Source organism: Hippopotamus amphibius, chromosome 13 (assembly GCF_030028045.1).
Source record: "Hippopotamus amphibius kiboko isolate mHipAmp2 chromosome 13, mHipAmp2.hap2, whole genome shotgun sequence".
In the NCBI taxonomy this organism is placed as follows: Eukaryota; Metazoa; Chordata; class Mammalia; order Artiodactyla; family Hippopotamidae; genus Hippopotamus; species Hippopotamus amphibius.
The window spans coordinates 102,989,502-103,014,821 of record NC_080198.1 but is presented as its reverse complement, the minus strand read 5'-3'; the positions used below and the strand labels follow the sequence as shown (position 1 = coordinate 103,014,821).

The 25,320-nt window shown below is 64.0% G+C and overlaps 1 protein-coding gene across 1 annotated transcript; it reads right to left on the bottom strand.

Annotated features, from left to right (window-relative positions):
- Positions 1–1,372: 1,372 nt before the first annotated feature.
- LOC130834528 (collagen alpha-1(I) chain-like) lies at positions 1,373–6,892 on the bottom strand. Its single transcript, XM_057704667.1, has 12 exons — positions 6,826–6,892; positions 6,662–6,726; positions 6,159–6,328; positions 5,281–5,549; positions 4,428–4,947; positions 4,145–4,316; positions 3,724–4,074; positions 3,270–3,434; positions 2,503–2,942; positions 2,155–2,280; positions 1,994–2,063; positions 1,373–1,948 (listed from the first exon to the last, which is right to left on the bottom strand). Exons 1-12 carry the CDS (start codon positions 6,890–6,892, stop codon positions 1,373–1,375), a joined length of 2,991 nt encoding a protein of 996 aa, XP_057560650.1.
- Between the last annotated feature and the right edge of the window lie 18,428 nt (positions 6,893–25,320).

Below are 25,320 nucleotides of genomic sequence, written 5' to 3'. Positions count from 1 at the left end.
GCGTGCACCAGGGAGCCTCCGCGTGCCGGCAGGCGCGAGCCTTCGTGTGCTGGCGCCCCGGGGCTGCTGTGTGTCGTGAGTGCGCGTGTGTGTCCGTGGCTCTGTCGGCATCGTGGGCGTGTGTCTCTGCCGCCCTCCTGTGCGGCCCACCCACCCCGTCTCCCTCCTCGTGCGCCGTGAAAGCCCTTGCGTGGGGTCCAGCCTGCTTCACGGGGGGGTCCTGGGAGCAAGCTGCTCCCCAGGCAACGCCTGGTGGTGGGGCCCCGGGCACGAAGGCTCCTGCAGGGCCGCGGCCTCAGGCCTGCCCGGCGGTGCCCGCCCGCCCTCGGGGGCCAGCCGGCGGGGGTTCAGGCAGCCGCCGCTGGGGACACAGCCTGCAGAGCCGCCCAGAGGGGACCCCCCAGCCACCGCCTCCATGGGCGCTCCACCCGCCCCTCCCGGTGCCCACCCTCCACCCACCTCGCCCCCCAACCCCCTCCCCGTCCTCAGCCGCCGATCCCCCCACCCACCCCTCTGCCTCCCCCCCGCCACCCTCCGGCCTTAGGACCTCGGCCTCAGTTCCGTGTTGCCTCTTCTGGGAGCCCCCGTGCCCCCCGCCCAGGCTGAACGGGACCCCTCCTCCGTCCCCACCAGCCTTCTGCCCGGAGGGCGGGGGCCCGGCCGGCTGGGTTCACGTTCAGGGGGCTTTGACGGAGGACGTTTCTGGGGCCCCAGGGACGTTCCCTGTGCAGCTGACCCGATGCTGGTGGCCTCCGGGCCCTTTACCGCGGCAGCCCTTGTCCCGGGGGCCGGCAGGGGGGCACAGCCCGCCACCCCCCCAGGCGCGGGCCTGCAAGCAGCTCCCACCGTGGGGGCAGGGCTGCGGCTGGCAGCCCCCGGCGGCCTGCAAGAGGACGTCCGCACGCCCGGCCCTCCTGCGGCCTCGCCCCGGCCGCCGCCCACCTTGGGCATCCCCCTCCCCGGCCCTGCCCTCCCTGGAGGCCCCTCCCTCCCGCCGCAGCCTGGCAGGGGTGGACTGGAGAGCAGAGCGCCCGGCGAGACCTGGGAGGATCATGGTCACACAGCAGAGGCCGGGCGAGACACCGGCGGGGGTTTGGGGGGGAGTTCGAGCAGGGACCCCGAAGCAGCCAGTGGAGCTCCGGAAGGAACGACGACGCCTCCTCTTTCTTCCGGGGCCTCCGTGCTGGGGGCGGGAAAGCAGAGCGTTAATTAAGAAGCAGCTGATGCGTGCACAGAGGTCGGCGCCACACGGAGCAGGGCCGCCGCGATACTGGCCCATGGACCACTGTCCTGCGAGGGCCGCAGGGGACGTGTCCTCCCAGCTGGTCAGCACCCCCACCCCGGACACCACTTCAGTTCAGGTCTCCGTTAACTAAGAAGGACGGTGCAGAGAAGATGGCCCAGTCGATGCGCCGTTTTGGTACAGAGCGGCATCTCCCCGGCCCTGCGGCAGGTGTCTGCGGGCCCGGGTGAGGCCTGGGCTCCGAGGGTGGAAGGGTCGGTGGCCAGGCTCCCGGGCGGCCGGCGTGATCCCTGCTGAGCGGAACCGAGCGCCCGGTGCCCCGCGGAGCCCACTGCCCCAGGCGCACCCCTCCTCCCCCCGGTGGATGGGCTGCCAGACCCGGCACACCTGCGGCGCCCATGTGGCCGCCCCCCCAGCACTGGGGTCCACAGACCCCCTGTCCTGCTCATCCCCTCCGACGCACCTGTAGACACCACACCTCCCTGGAGGGCTGGCGGGAGGGAGGGCGTGACTCACAGGACACGTGCCCCAGCGGGGTGAGGGGAACACTGCCCTGTCCCCACCGGGGCCCCCGCCGCTGGGCGCTGGGCAGGGCCAGGCGGCTTGCACACCGGCTCCGCTGCTGTTCTCAGGGCTGCCAGCTGCCAAGGCCTGGGGCCAGGGCCGCCCGCTGCCCGGTGGGTAGGGGCGGCAGGGGCGGCCCGCCTGCGTCCACCAGTGGGCTGAGACTGTGCCGTGAGCTCACCTTACCCATAATGTGGGCATCCCAGGGTCTCCGCAGGGCTCAAGGGAGCCCAGGTCCCCGGCTGCCCCCATCCTCCTGCGGGAGGAAGAGGGTCGTTAGGGGCTGGGCCAGGCCCCGTGCTCACTGGTCACCCCGTGCCTTCCCTGGAGGACAGGGCCCGAGGCACCCCAGGCGGGCCCTGAGCCGGGCCGTCCCCACGGGGCTCCTGTCTGCAGGCATCCAGCTGCCCGCGGCCACCAGCCCCCGGAGGGCACTCCGGCCACAGCCCGCACCGGTGCCGGGTGACCCCACGCTACAGCGGCACAGGAGTGTGAGGAGGGAGGCCGCCCCCCACCCCAGCCCCTCACCCTGGCTGTGGGGTGGGCAGCCAGGCAGCGAGATGGGGGCAGGACAGGCGCGTCTGGTAGAGTCAGGGGCTTGGTCCTGGCCCTGCAGCAGCCAAGACGGGCCCTCCCCGCTCCCAAGGCCTCACGTGAGCTTCCCGCACGTCTGCCCTCCACACACACACACACACCAGCTGTGCTTGGTGGACAGAGGCCCTGAGCCGAGCCCGAGCAGCCCTGCACAGCGAGCTCGCGGGCAGGCAGCATGGTGCCCCTGAGCCAGCTGGACCTGAAGGCCTCCCGGGGTTGGGGAGACGCGGCGGGCGACACTGAGCCAGCTCCTGCCTAAACCACGGGTAGCCTGAGCCCCCAGGAGGGAGGCCCCCTCCTCCACCTCGAGGACCAGCTGGGGGCCCCCCTGGGCCTTGAGAGGGAGCGGCCACGCGGCTGCACCACATCTGCCGACGGTGAATGCCTCATTCCGCCCAGTCCCAGGGGCCGACGTGCTCCCAGGCTGGACCGAGATGTCCTTTTCCCCGGTGCGCTCAACTCGGCCGTGGGAGCTGAGGTCCACTCGGGGCGGCACCGGGACCTTGTGGCACCCGAGCCGGTGGCCGCACCTTTCTCTGCCCTGAGGTCAGGTGGCGGCCAGGAGCAGGCTGGGGAGCGCGGAGGGGAGGCAGAGCCTGCCCGAGGGGCGCCACGCTGGGTGCCCCAGACCAGAGAGACACACATGCTGTGCTCGGACGAAGGGGGAGCCCTGGGGCCGCCAGGCTGGGAGGAGGGGCGTGGGCGCGTGGGCCTCGCAGTGCGCCCCTGAGCCCTGGCCTCTCCCAGGGTGGACGCTGGTCCTCCGGTCACCCTGTGTCCCTGGAGGAACTGCCCACCGTCAGCTCCTGCTCGGGACCTGCCTGGCACGGGCTGGCTCTGACCTCAGCGGGACCTGACAGACGCGCACCGGCACCACGCGGGGCCCCAGGGCGACTGACCAGGGGAGGCGGAGGAGCCCCTGGGCGGGGGGCTGGGCTGGAGGGGCCAGCAGGCGGGCGGTGCCCCCGGGGCTGTGGGCTCCTCCAAGGTTGGCCTTTGTGGTCGCCGGCCTCGGGCCAGCACCCTCACCGCACTGCAGTGGCAGCGGCCAGGCTCGCCCTGACCAGGGGCACAGGGCCCTTCAGAGGCCAAAGCACAGACACAGTGAAGAAATGTAAGAGTTCAGTAAAGAAATCAAAAACAATTAGGAGACTGGCATTGCCATATACACATTACTGATAAGAAAAAAATATCAAATTGTACACTTCAAATATATGCAGTTTATTGTAAAAAAATAAATAAAAATAAATGTAAACGCCGTGGGACGGATGGGGAACAACCAGAAGCCCCTCCCTCTGGGGCTGTGGCTTCTGCCACCCCACCCCAGCCTGGACGAAAGCGAGTGACCCGCTGGACGTGGCTGTCAGTGACCACGCGGTCCCCGGGACGTGCACCGGGGCACCGCGGGCAGGAGTGACCAGGAAGGAGGGTCGCTGGGCAGAGACCCCCAGGGCGCGTGGCCAACAGCAGACGACAGGCCCGCGGAGGGGAAGGCTGGGCCCGGGGGCAGAGCCGCTCTGCCCTCGGCGGTCGCGGGAGGGGGCGGGCGCATGGGCGGGGGTTGTCTTGGAGGGCGAGGCGCCAGTCGCGTGGCCCCGAGCGGCCCCCTGCTCTCTGCGCAGGTGCGGTCCCCGCCTCAGGGGGGCGTACACTTGGGTGGCATCGACGGACCGCTGAGCGTGGCACCAGCACACGGGAGGACCCTTGACCCCAGCTCGTCCTCGGGGAGCCCCCGCCCCCCACCTGCTCAGGCCCCGGGCCGGCCTCCCCACCCCCGTCTCCACCCCCAGGGTCGGTCCTGTCCCTCGTCCGCTTTGTCTGCACCCACGCCCGGTGCACGCCCCGCAGGCCAGTCCCCCGATCCGCGTCTCCCGCCAGCTCGCTCGGGGTGGTCCCCGTGCTCCCGGCGGCCCCTCTGGAACGCGCCGCGGCCCCCCGTCCTCACGGCCACGCCTGGCCTCTGTCTCCAGCGTGTCCCCTGGGTGCCCTGGCCCCTAGGTGTCCTCCTGCTGCCTGTGCCCCGTGCCGGCCCTTCCCGGCAGAGCCCGTGAGCACCCGTGTGCTCCATGTGTGGCGACCGGACGCGCCCCCGGGGTCCGGGCCGGGCTGGCACGCGGAGGCCCCGGGCGCCCGTCTGCCGAGCAGCTGTCGGGAGACCGAGCGCACAGCCGCCCCGGTGCCGCGCCGGGACGGTGCAAGGACGGGGCGTGCCTGCCGGGCAGGGCACTGGGAGGGGGCGCATGCCCCTCCGGAGTCGATGCGTCCACCGACCGCGTCGGCGGAGTGCGGGCAGCGCACCCCATACCGGGTGGGGAGCCCTCTCTGACCCTCCTCCCCACAGACCCCGAGCCCAGGGAAGCCCCCCACTTGGGGGTCCTGCCCGTGGTGGTCCCCGGGACCCCCCTCGTTGGCTGCGCCCTCAGACACAGACCCCGGTCCCACCCCCTCGGGGACTGTGGCCGCTTCCGAAGGTCCCGGGGGCGCAGGGGGACCGGCCGCTTGCTGCTCTGACGCCCGGCAGCCCCGAGCCCTGAGCTTGGAGGAGGCTGAGGAGCCATGTGAGGAAGCGCCTATTGATTTTAATTACCCACAAACAGCCCACAGGGACAAAAGACGTTGGCTGTTTATGTAGCTGGCCGTGTGCGCTGTGGAGGACGGCGAGATCGCGTCCGCTGCTCTCGTTATTCCTGTAATCATAAGGCCGAAACGCTGCTTGGGGCGGAGGGCGTGTGTCTGAAGCAATAACCTCACGGCTCCGCCCCTCGCCACCCCTCCTGGGCGGGCTCGAGCACCGAGGAGCTATGACACGCTGTCGATATGAATTCAATTAAATCCAGGTTATTTATCGGCTGTCATGGAAGAGGACCCTCCAGCCTTACGGAGCCGGGACGTGGCTGAGGGAGTGGGCAGGGCACAGGCCTCGAGCAAAACCCATTGTGGCCCAGGCCACAGCACGTGTCCAAGCGGGGGCGGAAGCGGTGGGGCGACCCGGGGGCCGCTGAGGCGATGCTCCCCCTGGGGGGCGGCCGGGGGAGAACGGAAGTCAGGCCCGAAGGCGTCTGAGTCCTGGCTCTTCCACAAACCGCTGGAGCGGCCTTGGGCGAGGCTCCCGACGCCGTGGCCTTTGGCTTTGCGGCTGAAGTGGATTCTGGATGGTGAGGGTGGCGGTGATGTGCACCGTGGTGGTGACAGTAGCAAGGTGACAAGAGGCATAATTAAGGAATTGATGGCAGTGACGACAGTGGTGGTGGTGAGTGAATTCGGGCGAGGGTGATGGGAGTGAAATGGGAGTAGCACCCGCCTTGCGGACCGCGCGCTGCTGCCATTCGATTAAACGGGACACTAGGGGGGTTTGTTTTGGGGGGTGTCTTTGGCTGTGTTGGGTCTTCGTTGCGGCACGCGGGCTTTCTCTAGTTGTGGTGAGCAGGGGCTACTCCTCTTTGCGGTGCGCGGGCTTCTCAGTGCAGTGGCTTCTCTTGTTGCGGAGCACAGGCTCTAGGCGCGTGGGCTTCCGTGGTTGCTGTGCACGGGCTCAGTAGTTGCGGCTCACGGGCTCTAGAGCGCAGCCTCAGTAGCTGGGGCGCCCGGGCTTGGTTGCTCCGCGTCATGTGGGATCTTTCCGGACCGGGGATGGAACCCGTGTCCCCTGCATTGGCAGGCGGATTCTCAACCACTGCGCCACCAGGGAAGTCCCAATACTAGGTTTTTAATAGCTTGGTAGAAAGGAAGAGGCAGTTACTCAAACTGGAGTCCCTACCTGTTTGGAGGGCCATAGGTGAGCTTAAGTGCCCATGGCAGGAGGGCCTGACGTTTGGGGCCTGGCTGCAGGTGGAGAGCGGCCACACGAGCTGGTGACACCTCCCGCTCCAGGCTGAGACGCCAGGTCCCGGAGGAGGGCCCGGAGGAGGGCCCGGGCGGCTGCCAGCCCTGAGGGGCAGAGAGCAGCGTCTGTGAGCACCCGCCAGGGGCCGGGGGCCGGGGGCTGTGTTAAGTGAGCTTTTGACAGTCCCTGGGGTGGGAGTGGGGACCAAGCGGACCCGCCCCTGTGGGGCGGCCTGGCAGGGGCGGGCAGGAGTCGTTGAGGGTTCTGGGTGGACGGCGGGCGGCAGGGCCAGGAGGCGGGGACAGACAGCAGGGTCTGGGCGTGGGAAGTTCAAAGGCCACAGGAGAAACTGGGCTGAGGTCGGGGAGCTGGGGGAGGCAGAGAGAAGCCGTGCGCCCGGAGGCAGGGCGTTTCGCCAACACACCGGCCACACTCACCTGCTGGGGCGTCGTGGCAAACACCGCAACCCGGTGGACTGAAAGGACAGAGATCTCTCTCCCGTCTAGAGGGCAGGAGGCTGAAGCCAAGGGGGCAGGTTGCAGGGCTGAGTTCCAGGGCCGGGCTCCCTCCGGAGGCTCTCAGGGGATCCCTCCTGCCTCACCCGTGTCTGCTGGCGGCCGGCCACCCTCGGCCTTCCTTCCAACCTCTGCTTTGTCTTCAGCCCGCATGCGTCTCTTCTCTTCTTCTTATAATGACAACTGCCGTTGTACTGCGGGCCCGCCCAACTGCACCATGACCTCAGCTTAACTAATCACATTTGCAAAGACCCTGTCTGTGCAGGCAAGCCACAGTCGTGGGTTCTGGGTGGGGAAGAATTTCGGAGGGACACTGTTGTGACACGGACTGCGAAGGGGTCAGGAAGCCTGGCAGTCCCAGCTGCTGGTGACCTTTCTAGAGACCACCGCCCGCCTGTGCACACCTGACCGCGCCCTGCACTCCCAGACGATGTTCTCGGACCCGGCCTTGAACGGCAACCAGAGCTGACCCCAGTGAGGAGCTGGGGTCCACTGGGCTCCCTGGCCACGCTCGCGCCTCTGCCTCCCAAGGCGGGCTGCCTGTGGCCTGGCGGCGGACACCGTGTCTAACCGGCTGAGATTGACCTGTTTGAGGCTCCTCACTGCAGCCGAGTGATTTGATCTGAGCCCCAGACAGCCGTCGGGGGCAGTAATTGGATGTTATGAGATGGGAGGGCCGCTCTCCAGGGAGGGGGCCGCTTGGCAGCTGCCCGGCAACTGGGGGAGGGGCTCCGGCTGGCAGGCGGGGGTGGGGCAGCCACTGTCCTCGGGAGATAAGCCCCTCTTGTCCTCAGCCCCCTAATCTCCTGGCTGGGGTCACGGACAGAGCCTGAGGCAAGATGGAATGAACACGGTGCTGTCCGGTGCTGCCTGGCCTGGCTGCCCTGGGGGCGCCGTACCATTCGTTTTAAATATCAATTTCACAGCTGCTCAGGGAGGAGAGACAGACAGGAGATGCCTGATGCGAACTGCGTGTTTCTGGCTTGAACTTAGTAAGAAAAGGCGGAAGCTGTCAACAACGCAGCCAGCGGAGGGGATGCCGGCCCACCTCCTCCGGGGCATTCCCGGATTTGCCCAAGTCCCGAGTCCCGGTGGTCCCTCCCTGGTCCTGCTCCATCCTGTCTGCAGGGCTGTCGACCCCTCCTTTCCCCTTTCCAGCCCTACTGGGACTTCTGTGCCTCTGTATCTTGCCCATGCTAGTCCCTTCCTACTCCCTCCTCAGGGTTGACTGAGAAAGCCCCCTCCTCCAGGAAGCCCTCAAGGAGAGCTCCTTCTCAAACCATTGGCCCTGCTCTGGCCAGGGCTCCAGCCTAGTGCTGTGCCTTCTTTCACAGCCTGGGTGTGCCCGTGTCTCACCTGCCTCTCCAGACCCCCTGCTGACTTGGTGAAGCTCTAGCCAGCCAGGCTTCCATGCGGAGAAGCTGGAGGGAGTGAGGCTGTGCTTGGGAGGGTTGTGGAATGGGTGGGGGACTGGCTGGGACCAACACTGGGGATGGTTGGGGGACAGAGGGGACCCTGGGTGGGGGGCCAGGCCCTGCTCCAAAGATAGGTGCAGGAGAGAGAGGGGCAGTGATGGGAAGGGCACTGGAGGGCAGGTGAGTGACCGAGTTGGGGAGGGGCACCACACCGAGGAGGGTCCTTTGGCCCTGACCTTGAGATGAGGGCAAAGCCGGCTTGGAAGAGAGTTGAGAAAGCAGCATTCTTTGCGGGGACAGGGAAAGCCTGGTGACGTTTCCCCCAGGCGGCCCACAGCGCCCCTCCCCCAGGCCCCTGACCCCAGGTGACCAGGCACCCAGCCCACCCTCCACTTGAGCCATCCTGGGGGCTGCAGGGGCCTAGACCCTGACTGGGGCGGAGCCTGCCCTGGCTTTCTGCTCGGGGTTGGGGAGCATCCAGGCAGGTGCGCAGAGCATGTGCTCAGGAAATGTTGCCAAACGACGACGGAAGCTGCCGGCTGCGAGGGAGGGCCGAGCGCCGCCCTTCGCTCCTCCCTCCTCCCCTCTTCCCTCCCTCCTCCTTCTTCCCTCCTCCCCTCCTTCCCCCTCCCCCCTCCCCTCCTCCTCCCCTCTTCCTTCCTCCCCTCCCCCCTCCTCCCCTCCTCCCCCCTCCCTGCTTCCCTCCTTCCTCCTCCCCTCCTCCCCTCCCCCCCTCCTCCCTCCTACCCCCCTTCCCTCCCCTCCTCCCCCCCTTCCCTCCCCTCCTCCCCTCTTCCTTCCTCCCCTCCCCCCTCCTCCCCCCTCCCCTCCTCCCCGCTGGGCACCCAGGGCGCCCCGGGAGGGTCCCGCGTGCGGAGCCGGGGTCCCCTGTCCGGGACGCGCCTCTCCCGCGGCGCCCGGCGCATGCAGTCTAGCTCCGGCTCCCTCTCTTAAAACACTTTTATCAAAATCGGCGGTCACACCGCGCTGAACCGTGGTGGCCTCAATCTTAAACGCCGCGCTGCAGATTTTAATTTGGGGAAGATTAATGCGCTCGCGGCGTCGGCGGCGCCGCGCCGTTATCGGGGCTGACGGATGTCAGCGGTCCCCGCGCGCGTGTCCCCGTGTCCCGGTCCCGCCGGCGCCGAGCCTCCCGGGCGGGGGGAGGGGCGCGGGAGGCCGCCCGGCGCGGGGCTGGGGGGGAGGGGCGCTGGGCGGGAGCGGGGGGCCCCCGGTGCCCTCCCCCCAGACCCCGTGGCCGGTCTCCCTCCACCGCACAGTCCAGGGCAGGACCTCCGGATGCGACGCCCTGCGGGGCACACACCCTCCTCCGGCCTCGGGACCTCCCGGCCCTTCCGAGCGGGGGCAGGGCCTGACCCTGAGCTCCGGACTCCTAAGTCCAGGCCGGGACCCCTGGCCTCAGCCCCGCCTGTGGCCCCCACCCCTCACTCCGCCCGCCTCTCCCGCTGGCAGCTGCCCCTCCTGGCTCCACCTCCAGAGTCTCTCCAGGGCTCGCCCCCCTCCCAGGTGAGCCCATCGCTCTCTGGGCCGAGACCCTTGACCCCGCACTCAGTTGGTTGCACAGAAGGAGGGGTACGGTCAGCTCAGGGCCCTCTTCTGTTCAGCGGCCCCAAGGAGTCCTGCCTCCCTGGAGCCGGGCCACCCCTGCCACCACCCACCTGTGTCCCCTCCCCCTCCGACTCCAGGCCCCCGGCGCTGTCCTTGCACTCCCGCCTGCCCTACGTGCTGTCCCCACCGTCTCTCCGGGCTCGGAACACTCCTCCCAGGGTCTCTTGTCCCCCTCTCCAGGTCCCCCTCCCTCCTGCACTGTGACCCTCCCCTGGGCACTGTCTGTCCCAGGCAGCTACTGACAGCTCACAGTGTGTGTCTGTCCTGGCTCTCAGCTCCCAGAGTGGTGTCAGCACACAGTCGGTGCTCAGTGACTGCGTCCCTGGCCCCTCACCCCACCCGGGGGCCCTGGGCCTGGAGAAGGAGGCATCCCTGGAAGCAGGCCAGGAGTCGCCCCGGGGGGGAGGACAGCTTGGCTGGGGGAGGCCAAGGACAGGCGTCGGGGAAGATGCCTTCTGACTGCAACACTCACTGGAGGTTCTGGACCCACCCTTGAGGGGCTTCCAGGCAGGGGTGGGGTGGGACCCTGGCCCGTAAATAGCTGTTCTTGGGATCCTGAGCTCTGGGCTCCCTGACCTGCCCCCCAGCCCTACACCCACCTTGTCCCTGCCCTGGACCGACCCCGCTGTTCCGGAAAAAGCCTGCCACCCTCCCCACACACCCGCTCGGAGTTAGGGCAGGGGCCCCCCAGCCCTGACCCTTCCTCACCGGCCACTCTCGGCACGAGGGAGCAGCAGGTGTGGGCCAGGGCTGGGCGGTCACCCCAGCACAAAGCCCGAGGCTGGACCGCTCCGTCCAGTGGCTCCACGTGGCCGAGTGTCTGCCTTCACTGGCACCGCAGAATCTGCTCCCACGGGTCTTAGAGCATGTGGTTGCTTTTTGTGTAAAATCAGTGGACAGAAGACGTGTGAAACCGCGGGTTCCGTTGATCAGCTGTGTGGCATTCATTCATTCGTTCAGTGATACGCGCTGGATTCGGGCCGCAGGGGTACCGCGGGGACAGCAGTGCCCCGTCCTGCTTGTCGGCCGCGTGCAACGTCCGGTGATGGGCGCTGAGAGAGCGACGACGGGGGCAGGCCCCGAGGTCTAGTTGACAGGAAGCAGAGGACACTGCGTGTGTGTGTGTGTGTGTGTGTGTGTGTGTGTGTGTGTGAGAGAGAGAGAGAGAGAGAGAGAGAGAGAGAGATGCTGGGGGTGGGCGGGGCTCCGGAGCGGGAAGGCAGCCAGGGCGTGGGCGAGTCTGGACCCCAGCTGCGGGGGATGGAGCTGGGGGTGGCAGGGAGTGAGGGTCAGAGGGCGCGGAGGGGTGGGCAGGGGGTGAGGGAGGGGCCCAGGAGGACCCCCTGCTGCGGCCCTGCGCCCCAGGAGCGGGGGCGGTGCTGAGCTGAGACGGAAGGGCCGCCGTTGGGCCCTCGGGGAGGCCGCAGGGCAGAAGGGTCTGACCCCCCAGCGTCTGTAGAGCTGAAGCGGGCCCGCGGGGGAGCTGGGCAAGGCCCTGGGGCTGCATCCGGTGGGGGGGCATCCTGGGGGTGTGCACACTGGGTCTGGCGCTTGCGGGCACGCCTAGCCCTGCCTGAGTGGTCAGGGAGGGCTTCCTGGGGGAGGAGGCCACGAGGGGAAGACCTGGGGAGAGGTTCTGGGCTGAGGACAGGGAAGGAGGGGGGCACAATGTCAGTGAAGGGCGATGAGGCAGGAGCTGCTGGGGCCTCAGAGGCTGTGGGGGGGCTGGCCTCGATCCCGTGGTGACAGGAGCCACCTAGGGTGTCAAGCGGAGGGGCAGTCACACGGGTGTCGGAGGACAGGTGGGGGGTGGGCCCAGGGGTGGACGGGTGGATGGAGATGCGACTGTCCCCGGGTTCCCCGAGCTGGTGCTGAGGCTCCAGCCCTCCCTCCTGCCCACTCAGGAGCCAAGTCGTCCTCAGTGAAGAGGAAGGACGGTCACAGCGGACCCCTCCCCAGATACACTGTGGCCTGGGCGCAGGCAAGCGGGGTCTCCTGGCTCAGGTGGCTGGAGAACCTTCAACCCGTCATGACCGCCCTGTCCGCAGCTTTGTGGGGAGCAGGAGGAGCCGGGACCCCCAACCAGGCTCCCCCCAGGCCCCGCTCTAGACCGGATGGTGACCAGGTCAGGTGGCATCCTCGTCACAAACTGTGGAACCCACTCCAGCTAGCTCCAGAGGCGGACAGTGGAGGGTGTGGATGGGCTGGACGCCCTGGCACGAGCTCAGGGTCCACCTGTCCTGCCAGCTGTGCTGCCCAGCTGCTGCCGCCATGGTACCCATACCTCCCAGCTTCTGAGGTGGCCCGTGGGTTTGGGGTCCTGGGAGGGCACGTCTGATTGGCTGAGCCGAGGTGCTGCCAGGGCACAGCCGGGCTGGGTCTCAGGGCCTGTCCGCGCTCCCCCTGCCCAGGAGGGTTGCTTTCCCGGGGACCCAGGGACCCGCTGGGAAGGTGACTACGGGTGACAGCATCCGAGGGCTCCCTGCACCTGATGTTCGATACCTGAGTCCAAGGTCGGGCAACTGGAATTCAGAGGGAGGTGCCCTCCGCACCTCTGAGGCCACCAGGATGCCCGCGCTGAGGAAACGGTGTCCCGCACACGCCATGAGCGTCATTCATGGGCTCAATTTGGGGGAGGACGCCCGTCTAGGCTTTCCAAGGTTACTCATGAAATCCCCACGTACCATTTGGGAGCCTAATAACTCGTCCGTAATTCATTACATGAGAGCTCTATAAGCCCCGGGAAAGCCCTTGGGGGCTCCTCGCTCCCGGCCCTGCCAGAAGCAAGGTGCCGGGGCAGAGGCGGGCCCCGGCCCCCTTGGAGGGCGAGGCTGCCTTCAGAGCGGGGAGTCAGCGCGTGTGGCAGAAGTGAACTCGGCGTCTTTCAGGGAGCAAAATCATTGAGCTTACAGACTACATTTAACAGCCTAGTAGAAATATGCAGGTGAAGGTACAATTAATTTTAATTACTAGACTCTACACTGTTGGTTGCACAGCCATGAGTAAAATTAAAATGGCAATCACAATTAGGAAATTGCGACCTCATTGTGCAACAAATTAGTCACAAATTAAAAGTGCGCCCATGCAGCCTCTCTGGGAGCTTTACAGCCACTCCTGCTCCGCGGCCTTTGTCCTCCCAGGAGGGGAGCTGATCTCGCGGATCAGAAACGCACTGAGGTGGCTGGGGCCCCGCTGGGCGTCCGGGCGGGTGAGCCAGGCCAGGAGGGGACCGTCTCAGGTCACTGCCCTCAGGGAGTCTGACTCGGCCTGTCCAACCCTGCCCTCCCTGCGTCCGCAGACAGGCCCGGCTCCACAGGCCTCCGAGTTCCCCCGAGAAGCGAGAAGCGGGGCTGCGGCCTCATTAGGGTGGCCGTCAGCCCTGGAGGAGGGCAGGACGTCCAGGGAGCCCCTCTCTGTCCTCCCCGGGCTTGGGGGCTGCGGGGACACAGGCGGCCCTTCTCGTCCCTCCCTCCTCAGGCGAGCTGGACCCTGCCTCGCCTCTGGCCAGTCCCCACTGTCCACTCACTGTTTCCATCTGCGGTCCCAGACGCCCCAAACCCAATCCCGAGCACCGGAGGGTCCCCTGTCCAGCTCTTTCTGCCCGGGGGGCCCCGACTCACCGCCCCGCATTCCTCCTAAGGATCTCAGCTCTCCCTCCGTCCCCTCCCACTGTCTCACCCTCATCTCAGCCTGGACTGACACCTGCCATCACCCCCTGCTTACAACGCTGCAGTGACTCCCTGTGCCCCCAGGATGCGGTCACAGCCTTGCCCCACCAGGGTCTCGCTGTTCCCCCACCCCTTGACCTGGGGTCCCCTCTTCTCTGCCTTCCAGCCAAGCTGGCCCTGTCCAGTCCTGGTTTTCACAGTCGCCTCCTAGCACATGGCTTTCATTCATGCTGTTCCCTCCATGGAGATGCTGTTCCCTTTGCTGGTGGCTAATCCTTCAGTTTCAGAAGGGTCCTGTGGCTCAACAGGTCCCCTGCCACGTGCACGCCCTGGAGAGGGTTGGGGGGTCAGAGGGCAGCGAACCCAGCAGCCAGAGCAGCTCCCAGGCCTGGCGCTGGGGTGTGGGAGCCCATGGCGGGCAAGAGGGCAGGGGGAGGCTGAGGCCCCCAGGCCGGCACGGTGACCGCTGAGAGGCGCTGGGAGGGCCCGATGATGGTCACTCTTGTGTGTGGTCTCCCAGGGGTGAGTGGCGGGCTGGCCGTGTGTCTCTGGCTCAGGAGTCTAAGCCCCGGACTGGTAACGTTCTGCTTTTCACCAGTAAGCTTGTTTCTGCCCGAGCACCCAGCTGGCACCGCCGCGACCTGGAGTGAGGCGTGAAAAGGAGGACAGGGCAGAAGAAAGCACCAGCTCCTGCTGTGCACGACCTCTCCACCACGCTCCCTCCCTCCTCCCCTCCCCGCTTCTGTGCCACGTCTCGGGGGGGGGGTCCCTGTGCTCCCCAAACTAGCCCCCATTTATTTATTTATTTTAAAAAATAAATTTATTTCTTTATTTATTGGCTGCATTGGGTCTTCACTGCTGTGCACAGGCTTTCTCTAGTTGTGGCGAACGGGGTCGGGGGGCGGCTATTCTTCCTTGTGGTGCACGGGATTCTCAGTGTGGTGGCTTCTCTTGCTGCAGAGCACAGGCTCTAGGGCTCGGGCTTCAGTAATTGTGGTGCACGGGCCCAGTTGCTCCACGGCATGTGGGATCTTACTAGACCGGAGATCAGACCCGTGTCCCCTGCATTGGCAGGCGGATTCTTAACCACTGCGCCCCCTGGGAAGTCCCACGCCCCCATTTCGTTTAAGCCTGTGGGGCTCCCTGCCAGACAGCCCACCTCTCAGTGCCCATCCTCCAAGCGTGGAGGCAGCGCAGGCCGGGGGCAGGGCGTGGGGAGGGTGGGCGGAGAGGTCTCCAAGCTGGCCCCCAAGCTCCCAACCTCTCCATTGCCACCTGCCCTCTTGTGACTGCTCCTCCCCCATGGCCTCCAGGCCAGGCTTGGCGGGTGGTCCCTTACACCGCAGTATGAAAACAGATCTCTGGATCCCATCACCTGGCTCTCCCACAAGAAGGGACACGCTGCAGAAGGGGAGGGGCGGCGCCAGGAGGCAGGGTCACTCCCGTGACACCGTGACCCTCCCCACCGACTCACTCAGCCCTTCCAGGGCTGCTGGGCCCCAGTGGGGAGCCACTGCCGCACTTGGACAAGCTGCCCCTCTCCGCCTTCTCTCCACCTTCGGCGCGGGTGAGGGTCCAGGCAGGTGGGCGGAGGGTGTGCATGTGGGGTGGGAGGGGCTCAGCTCAGGTTGAGTTTTGTACCGTGATTGTGCAGGAGGAGACGGCAGGGCGCCGAGGGGCGTGCAGGGGTGCCCCAGGGCCAGGGAGCAGCCTGGGGGGTGCCCTGGGGTGGCTGGGCAGGTCCTGATCCTCTTTTCCACGCTGTCCCAATGCCCCTCGATACTGTCCCATCTACTCATGAGCCCAGCGCAGAAGACCCCCCCCAAGTAAGCCCAGCCCCAGGCCCCTTCCCGGGAACTGTGGGGACACCCTAGAGCATCCCGCTGGCCCCAGGAGGACAGAGTGGCCACCCCTGTGCCCGGCGTGTGGCAGCGCCCAGACCTTGGCGCCAGTGCCTGCTGAGTGGACCTGGACGGCAGCCTGGAAGGGGTGACGTGGCTCAGCAGGGCCCACACCCCAAACAGTGGGGGTGGGGCAGAAAGAGGCCGGGGCCGTGCGGGGGGGGGGGGGGCAGAAGGGTCTGGCCATCGGTCCTTCCCGAGCCCTCTGGGTCTCTCTGCCCTGGCTGCTCACCCTCCCCCACCTCCGGCTCCCTCCTCCGTCAGGGCAGGTGCGGGGCTGGGCTCACCGTGACCCCTCCATCGGACCAGCCTTCCTGCTCCTGCCCCGTCTGCAAAGGTGGTTGCCATCACAGCTGGCAGAGTGGAGGTGAACCAACAGCCTCAGACAGACAGTCTCCTGGACCCCAAAAGGGCGGCGCCCACCCCACCAACAGAGAGCTCTCAGCACCTTCCTTGTGCCAGCAAGTCCCTGGGGGGGGGGGACACCCCAGCAGGGGTCCACGCTCCCCAAAAGCCACTCTCCAGCCATGCCAGTTCCCAGCCAGGAGCCACTGGGGGTCACTCCTCCCGTGGGGGCAGCGCCTGAGGGGCAGCCCAGAAATTCCCTACGTCGGGGGCTTCCCAGGGCCGGGTGCCCGGGGCTGCTGGGGCCTCGTGGTCCAGCTGGGCACTGAGTGCTGGCGCGGGCCCGGGAGGCAGAGGCAGGGTCTCGCCGACCCTCGGACGAGGTGGCCTCCCAGTCTCAGGCTTCCTTGGGCCCCAGGCTTTCCCTTCTTGGCGTTTCCCTCACACATCAGTCACCGCGTCCCGAACGTTCCCCGCCTGTGTTCCCCGCTGGCCCACAGTCTCTGTCTTGCCCCCTGACGGACCAGCCAGCCTGGACGGCTGGTGAACGAGGCTGCAGACGTGGTAATGGTATCGCGTCGTCTGCCCGTGGTCGCGGTCTGTCTTGCCAGTGTTTAGCTCTTTTTTAATTTCTCTCGGCAATGATTGGTATTTTTCAGTGTACAGGTCTCACACACATTCTGTTCACGGTGTGTGAAACGTTTATTTCATGTTTTTGATAGCATTGCAGATACTGCTTTAGATTTTCAATTTCCAATTGCTTGGTGCTAGTATACAGAAATACAATTGATCTTTGTGTGCTGATCCTGCATCCTGCGGCCTGGCTACACTTGCTGAAGTATCCGTTCTGGTGCTTCTTTTGTAGATTCCATAGGGTTGTCTACGCAGACAATCTACACTGTGTAGTAATTACTTCTTCCTTTCCAATCTGGGTGCTCTTCATTTTTGTTTACCACACTGGCTAGAATGTCCAGTACCATGTTGAATAGAAAAACTGGGGAAAAACATCCTTGCCCTTTTCCTAATGTTCCGGTGAAAGTGTTCCATCTTTTACCACTAAGTGTGGCAGCAGCTGTGGGTTTGTCAGGGAAGCCCTGTATCAGGTTGAGGAAGTTCTTTTCTGTGCCTATTTTACTGAGGATTTTTATGAGAAGTGATTGCTGGATTTCATCAAATGACTTTTTTGTCTATTTAGTCATAAGGTTCTCTTTTTCAGTCTGCTGTGGTGAATTACATTTTTGATTGCTGCGAGTTCAACCAACCTTGCATTCCTTAGATCAGTCCCACTTGATCATGATCCTTTGAAAATATTGATGGATTCTATTTGCTAAATTTTAACAATTTTTGCATTTATGTTCATAGTGGATATTGATCTGTAGTTTTCTTTATTTTCATTGCCTAGTGTTGGTGTGAGGGTAAAGTTTGTCTCCTAGAAAGAGTTGGAAAGTATTTTCTTCTCTTCAATTTTCTGGAACAGTTCCTAAAGAATTGTTATCATTTCTTCATGAGACCTATTTGGGCTTGAGCTTTTCTTGTATAGGAGGTATGTAACTAAAGTATCAATCTTTTTTTTTTTTTTTTTTTTGACCTCAGTGAGTGGCTCTTTTTCTCCTCGCTTCTTTTTTTTTTTTAATTTATTTATTTACTTATTGGATTTTTTTTTTTATTGGCTGTGTTGGGTCTTTGTTGCTGCACATGGGCTTTCTCTAGTTGCTGAGAGTGGGGGCTACTCTTCATTGTGGTGCATGGGCTCCTCATTGTGGTGGCTTCTCTAGTTGCAGAGCACAGGCTCTAGGTGTGTAGCCTTCAGTAGTTGTGGCACATGGGTTCAGTAGTTGTGGCACACAGGCTTAGTTGCTCTGTGACATGTGGGATCTTCCTGGATCAGGGCTTGAACGTGTGTCCCCTGCATTAGCAGGTGGATTCTTAACCACTGCGCCACCAGGGACGTCCTCCCCTTGTTTCTTAAGGTGGAAGTTGGGGTCATTGATTTAGGATCTTTGTTTTTTTCCAATGTAGATGTTTATCCTCTCAGTACTGTACCACTTTAGCTGCATCTCAAAATTTTTGACATGCTGTACTTTCTTTTTCATTTAATTCAAAATATTTTCTCATTTCCCTTTAGATTTCTTCTTTGAGGCAGGGGCTATTTAGAGGTAAGTTTTTTAGTTTCCAAATATTTAGGATATTTCTAGGTATCTTTCTGTTATTGATTTCAAGTTTATTTCTATTGTGGTCAATAACATGACCTGTATGACTTGCTTTATGGTCCAGAACATGGGCTTTCTTGGTAAGTGTTCCTGGTGTACTTGGAAAAATTGGATTTCTCGTAATCTGCTGTTCTGAGCAGAGTGCCCCAGCGTCAGTCAGGTCGGCTCGGTGACAGCGCGTCCGAGGCTTCCAGGGTCGTCGTGATGTGCTTTCTACTTGCCCTGTCCCTGACTGAGAAGGGTGTTGACGTCTCTGATGACAACTGTGGCTTTGTCTATGTTTCCTTGTGTTTTTCTGTTTCTGCTCCAAGTATTTTAAGCTCTGTTATTGGCTGCAAAACATCTAAAATGTTTATGTCCTCTTGGTGAAATGACCCTCTATCATTATGAAATGACCTCCTTATCCCTGGTAATGCTCTTGCTTTGAAATCTACTTTAATATTAATATAGTCATGCCAGCTTTCTTTTTTTTTTGAAGAACTTTTATTGAGATACAGTTGACATACAATAAACTGCATATATTTAGAGTGTACAATTTGATATTCTTTTCTTATTAGTAACGTATGTATGGCAATCCCAATCTCGCAATTCATTCCCCCCCAACCCTCCCCGCTTTCCCCACTTGGTGTCCATATGCTTGTTCTCTACACTTGTGTCTCTATTTCTGCCTTGCAAACCGGTTGATTTGTACCATTTTTCTATAGTCCACATATACGTGTTAATACACGATATTTGGTTTTCTCTTTCTGACTCGCTTCACTCTGCATGACAGTCTCTAGGTCCAGCCATGTCTCTACAAATGTCCCAGTTTCATTGCTTTTTACAGCTGAGTAATATTCCATTGTATACATGTACCACATCTTTTTTATCCATTCATCTGTTGATGGACATTTAGGTTGCTTCCACGTCCTGGCTATTGTAAACAGTGCCGCAGTGAACACTGGGGTGCGTGTGTCTCTTTGCATGACGGTGTTCTCCGGGTACGTGCCCGGCAGTGGGATGGCTGGGTCACGTGGTAGCTCTGTTTTAGTGCTTTAAGGACTCTCCACAGTGACGCCAGTTTTGGTTCATGTAGCCAGTCCATCTCTTCCCACCCTTCTGTCGGTCATGTTGTCACGTTTACATGGCTTTCACGGAGGTTATCCGCGCAGACGGCCTCGCCGTGTCACTGCAGCGTCGAACGATTTGCACGGCCTGCGATACCGATGCGTCTGGGCTTAAACCCGCCTCTTCTTTTTGTTCTCGTTTGTCCCATCTGTCCTGGGGTCCCTTTTCCCTCTCTTTCTGTCTTCTTTTGGATTGAGTATTCTTTCACGACTCTCTTTCGTTGGTTTGTCAGTGCTAATCCTGGATTTTGCCCTTCCGGGGGTTGCTTTGGGGTTTGTAAGGTGTACCTCCAGTTCCTGTCTGCCTGCTTCCAGGTGACCTTCCACGCCCTCACGGGTCACGTAGGAGCCGTGCCCAGCACGTTCCGGGGTCTGCTTTCCTGGTCTCTGTGCTCCTTGCTTGTGTCACACGTCACCAGTGTTCACAACACATCATTACTTTTTACCGTTTTGCTTGAGACACCCGGTCCCCGTAGTTAGCACCCGGGCTCCTTACTCCCTGGGGCAGGCGTGCTCGCTGCAGGCGCCCCGGACACGCCAGGGGTGCGGCGCCTCAACTCCCCCCGCTCTTTCACGTCTGAAAGCCTTCACTGCGCCTTTGGGTTGGAAGGGTGTTCTCGCCACCGTGCGCAGAATCCAGGCTGACCGTGGTGGTTTTCTCTCTGAAGACGCCGCGCCAAGATCTCCCGGCTCACACGCCCCGGGGAGAGAGAAACGTCCTCGTACGGGCCGCGGCGTTCTCCTCCGCTACCGCTGGTGTGGGGCCCTCTGCGTGCGCCGCTGAGCTTCCGGGACCCGCGGGCTGTCGTTTTCCTCCGACTCGGGAACGTGTGGCTCGTTGCTTCCTGAGCGTCCTCCCTGCGCCCAGCCCCCGCCCGGGAGCTCCAGGTGCGCACAGGTTTGCTGGCCGTTGCCCCGCAGCCCCGCCCTGTGTCTCCCCCGGCCCCCCGGGCCGCGGCCGGGAGGCCCCTAAGGCAGCGAGCCCTGCGCCCGGCTCCCCTCGCTGCGCAGGCCTCAGCGTCTCTGTCCGCCCGGCCTGGTGTCCAGGGCCTGCAAAGCCGTGGCCTCACGTGTCTCATCGCGTCTGTTCCCTGTCTCCGGTGGGAGGGCAAATGCAGGTCCTCTTCCTCCCTCCTGGCCCTACACGGAGCTCCCTCCTCCTCCCACATCCACTCGGCAGGTTTTCCACCCCCTCAAGGTCACCAGGGACCGCCCTGTGTCACCTCCGAGCGGTCCCTTCTGGGTCCCCGTCTTGGCCCCTTCCCCGCCTCCCTCCCTCCTCCTGGGGACGCCTTCTGTGCGCCGGCCCCGCCCACCTCCCCGTGGTCCTTCCTCCATCCCCTCTGTGGCTTCTCCCCGTTCCCTGACCCTTAAGAGCGACGCCCCAGGGCTCAGGGTGGACCCTCCCTGCTCCCGCGCTCCCTGCAGTCTCACTGGGTCACGTGGCGTAGGCGGGACGCCACCCTTGTGCCTCCAGCGCGCTCTCCGCACGCCCAGGACTCCGGCCACCACGCAGCATCTCCGGCATCTCAGGGCCCGAGGACGCACAGCGTGCGGCACCTGCTCTCCCGCCCTGTCCCCTCCTGCAGCTGCTCAGGCCCAGACCTGCACGTCATCATGACTCCGCCCGCCCTCTCTCTCTCATGGACAAACCCCACTACCTGATCCTGATCTTTCTCACGGCCTTGCAGCCACTGCCAGGCCAGGCCTCCGGTCTCCGTGGCCACGGCGGTGGCCCCGGCCTCTCCTCCTCGTGTCCCCCCGGCCCGTGGTCTGCTCTCCGCGCTGCTCGGGGGTCCTTACACACACCACCCTCGCTCCTCCCTCTCAGACTCTCGCTACAGGGACGTCACCACCCCTGCACGGTCCTTAGAGCGTGTGCGCTGCCCGGGGACCCCCAGCCTGGCCACCACCCCCGTCGGCCACACCAGCCTCCCCGCCGTCCCCTCCCGCCCTCCCTCACGTCGCTGCTCTCACGGACCACCCCACGGGAGACGGCGCGTCCCTGCACGCCTCCCCGCCACCTCCAACCCCACAGTTGTCACTTCCTGACACCAAGGTTACGTCTCATGTTCGTGGGTCCTCTCTGTCCCCGAGACGCCAGCTCCACACAGGCGGGCACCGTCGTCCCTTTGCTCCCCGGCCTCCCCTGAGCGCCCGGCACGGGGCCCTGCGCACGGGAGGTGCTCGGCCAGGGTTTGCCAGGGGACAGACGGAGACGCAGGGAAGGAGCACCTGCAGGCTGGTCACTCATCTGAGCCCTTTGGAGTCTGCCCTCGGGGGCCAGGGAGCCCAGTCCAAAATCAGGTGTGTGATGAGCGTTTTAAACCTGAGGTTTTGGGTGGTCTCTATTGTATGTATTTATTTATTTAATTTAAAAAACTTTTTTTTTTTTTTTTTTTTTTTTGCTGCGCTGGGCAGCTTGTGAGATCTTGGTTCCCAGACCAGGGATAGAACCTGGGCCACAGCAGTGAACGTGCGGAGTCCTAACCACTGGCCCACCAGAGAATTCCCTCTGTTTTACATTATTTATTGATTGTTTATAACTATTTTAAAAATTAAGGTACAATTGATTTACCCCATTGTGTTAGTTTTGGGTGTACAGCAGAGTGACCCAGTTCTATCGGCTCTTTCTCACTTTCCTTTGCGTGGTGGTTCATTACAGGACAGCGAAGCTAGTTCCCTGTGCTGTGACGTGGGGCCGGGCTGCTTACTGAGTTGTCATAGCCACAGGTGAGCAGGAAGTTAGGAAATCTGCTTGAGAGTCATGAAAAGACACAGCACTTGGCGGGCGTGAGTAGAGAAAACCAGAATCTTCTCACACTCCCTCCCGCCCCCCGGGCCCCGCTGTGTGCACACGCAGCCCTCCTGCCGCGGTGACCACGGGGGCCCCGCCGCTGCCTTGGACCGGGTCGGGGCCTGGGCAGCCCCGAGAGTGTAGGGTCCAGGGGAGCCCCACGGGGCCTGAGGACCCCTGCTCCCCCACGCCAGGTGGGCTCCACCAGAGCAGGTGCAGCTGCGGGGACGCCGTGGCGCTGGGGAGGCCGGGCACGTGGACGTCCGTGGGCCCCGGCGGTGGCGGCCCCAGGGCACGTGCGGCCTCGGGCTCTGGCCTGTGGGCGCTGCCTGCTGGACCCCTGCGCGGCAGCCCGGGGCAGGGCTGGGCGCGTCCTCAGGGGCCTGACGGCAAGAGGACGGGGTTGAGGGAGAAGTGGCCACGGCCCCGCACGTGCTCCACCTCTGTCTGGTCGGGGCGCACCTGCAGACGCGCACGCGGGGACACGGTAGGAAGCACCCTTCGCACATGTGTCAGTGCGACCGCACTCCCGTGGTGGACCTCGCTTCCCGGGAGCCAGAAGGGGCCGCCGTCCAGCCTGCACCACGTGGGCTGCAGTGGGCGTGGGGACACGCCGGAGGCGGGGCTTCTCTGGGGGTCCCCACCCCCGCTCCCCGTGCAGGGTGTGTCCTGCTCGGAGGAGGAGGGGCTGGGGGCCATGGTCACTGGTCCCAGGGCCACAGCCACCCATTCAGAGAGGGCTCGAGGCAGGGCCCCCCTGCCCCATCCCCACCTGGGCTCTTGTAGGACGGAGCCAGGCCCTGGGATTCCTGGGGGAGCCCTGGGCCCCACGTACGGCACGGGTGTGAGCTCCACCCTGGCGCCTTGGACAAGGCGCTACCGGCCTGTCTGCTGCCCTGGGAATAGGGTCAGGGCCCCTGTGCCACTCACCGGGGAGGTGGGCGAGGGGTTGATCTGCGCACACTCCTGCCTCCTGCCTCTCAGAGCCACCAGGGGCAGTCCCACGGTGGGCACGCGGCCCAGGGGACACGCCCCTGGAGGCGCTGGACGTGTGTTCGCAGGCTGTGTGGAGGAGGGGGCTCCAGTGGACAGAAAGGGGCACGGGCTGGTGGTGGAGGGGCGTGAGAGCCCGTCTCTGCAAGCCCGACCTGCCTGGCCGCCCTGATCACACAGACCCTGGGTTCAAACCCCAGGATCCAGTGGGGCTTCTCCAGGGGTGGGAGTCCTGGCGCCTCCGGCTGCCAAGTCCCGGCAGGCAGCTCACCCGGAAGCACCAGGGCCCGAGGACGTCTCCCCAGCAAGGAGGTCCACGCGGGGTGCTGCAGCAGCTTCCTCGGCTTCCTGGGTCTGTGAAATGGGCCCAGCGCACGAATGGCGGGTATGCGCAGGCGGCCAGGCCGCGGAGGTGGGGTCCCTGACTGCTGAGCCAAAGCCAGTCCCGGCTGCATCTGGGGTCCGAGAGGGCAGCTGCCCCCGCCCCCAGGCCTGGCGGCCGCCAGGGCCCCAAGGAAGCCGGCGCTCCTGCCCAGGCTCAGGGCTGGCCTTCGCGGGGTGAGCTGGCCGCCCCCTGGCACGCCCCTCCCCCGCCTCCCAGGAGCCCTGGCCCCCACCCCGCGCACACACAACTATTTAATTTTGCTCTGGCAAGGAATAATAGAGTCCTGTGTATCTATTACAGATGGGGAGAGATTGGGCCACCTCAGCCTGCGCGCACATTCAGGGCCCTAACAAAGCTGCGACAATCGGCCCGGCCTGCCATTACCCATTGAGCGGGAGTAATAGATGAGCCACGCGCGGCCTGCCGTACGCCACCCGGCCCCGATAACGGCTGAAAGGAGAAAATTAAATTTTGCTTTTGTTGAAACATTATGATTTATGTATTTGTAATATAGGCTGCAGTGGGCAATTGGGGGAGAAAAAGAGATCGCTGAGCATCCCTCAGGGTTACGGATGGCCCCACCGGCCACTCAGAGCGCCGAGCCCGGCCCACTCCGCTTCACGGGCAGGGATAACCAGCAAACCGCAGACACCCGTGCAGCCGTCCCTGGCAGCGGGGAAGGAGGCTGGCAGGCCCCCCGGGGAGGCCGGGCGTGGGGTCCTCGGAACGCGGGGTGGGCGGGGGCGGCGTCCTTCTGGGCCGGACCTGGAACCAGGCGTTCTGATGGCCCCATGCCCTCTCTGGACCTGTGAAAATAATTAACTTCTCCCGCCTGGCCTCCGAGACAGACACGCGAGCACATCCCTGTAATTTATAATCTGGCCGTCCTGTCCCTTAATGCAGCAATCGGAACAGGGCTTATCACGTTGTAGAAGGTAATGAACTTACTAACTCCCAGCACACGAGCTCCCTAGCGAGGGTCTGGGCGGAGCGGCTCCCCACAGACGGCCATCGGCGGGCACCTCAGTGGCCAGGGCGGGCCTGTGGCCCTGGGCCCACGCAGCTTGTGTGGCCAGGTGGAACCACAGTCCAGCTGCAGGGAGGCTGAGTCCCTGGCCGGGGCGGGGAGAGGGCGCCCTGAAGTCCTCGCAGGGGGGCCCAGGTAAAGTCTTCCCGCCCAGAGCCACCGGCCGCCCACCCGTGGCCTCCCGCCATGGCCCCCCCCCAGCTCAGCCAGGGACCGGGATGCCATGACCCACCCCCACTTGCCCGTCCAGAGCCCCTGATGGTTCTGGGGAGCTCTCACGTGTGGCTCACCCCAACGTCCTGAGCGGGGACACCCCCCACCGATGGGACCGGGGACCCCTGCTCCTCCAGGGCTCTGCTGGGGGGTGAAGGCCTCTGTGACCCCTGCAGGCTCGCAGAGGCGGCCCCTCCTGCACCTGAGGTGCGCCTCTTCATTCATGCGGGAACCAGGGAGGTCCGCCATGTACCACAGTGCAGGGGTCTCCCACGGGCCTCCTCAGCCCCCTTCCCGCCCGTTTCCACCAACTGCCCTGTGCTCCCAGGACCCAGCGTGACCCAAACTGAACGCCCCTTTTCCCACTCCTCTGCCGCCCCGTAGGGCCCACCCCAGTCCCCTGCAGCCCAGGGTGCAAGCTGAGGCTCACGCCTCGGCCCTCCCATGGCCACTCACAGCCCTGGCCCTCCCTCAGAGAGGCCTCTTGAATCACCCCAAAGGGCAGAGAAAACCTGCTCCTTGCTGACACGTTGAGCTGCTGGATCAAACTTTGCCTGAAGCAGATGTCCTTGGCCCGCTTGGCTGTTTGAGGTGGAGCACCCCTTGCTGCCTTGTGAGTTGGGGTCTCTGCCCCTTGCACCACAGGCGCCCTGGCAGCGCCCCTCTGTTTCTCCCTGGGGCCACGCTGGCCTCTTGTTCTCCTGGGACAGGGCCCTTCTGCTCAAGGCCCTGCCTCTGTTCCCAGAAGCAGCAACGTGATTGGCCCAGCTCGGCCAGGTGCCTGGCCCTGCGGTGGGGGTGAGGTTGGGCTGTGCCCAAGGGCGGGGAGGGCAGTCGTCCGTGGTGCCTCCTACGGGGGATTTGGGCCGAGAATGAGGAAGTCGGAGGAAGT

Bases quoted from the DNA above. Each gene is read 5' to 3' on its own strand.
- LOC130834528 (XM_057704667.1), bottom strand. From the start codon at position 6,892: ATGCGGGCTGAAGACAAAGCAGAGGTTGGAAGGAAGGCCGAGGGTGGC. The intron at 2,064-2,154 runs GTGCCTCGGGCC...TTCCTCCCGCAG, and splicing joins CGGCTCAGGGCCCGCCTGGG to GAGGATGGGGGCAGCCGGGG. The intron at 1,949-1,993 runs GTAAGGTGAGCT...TGGTGGACGCAG, and splicing joins CTGGGATGCCCACATTATGG to GCGGGCCGCCCCTGCCGCCC.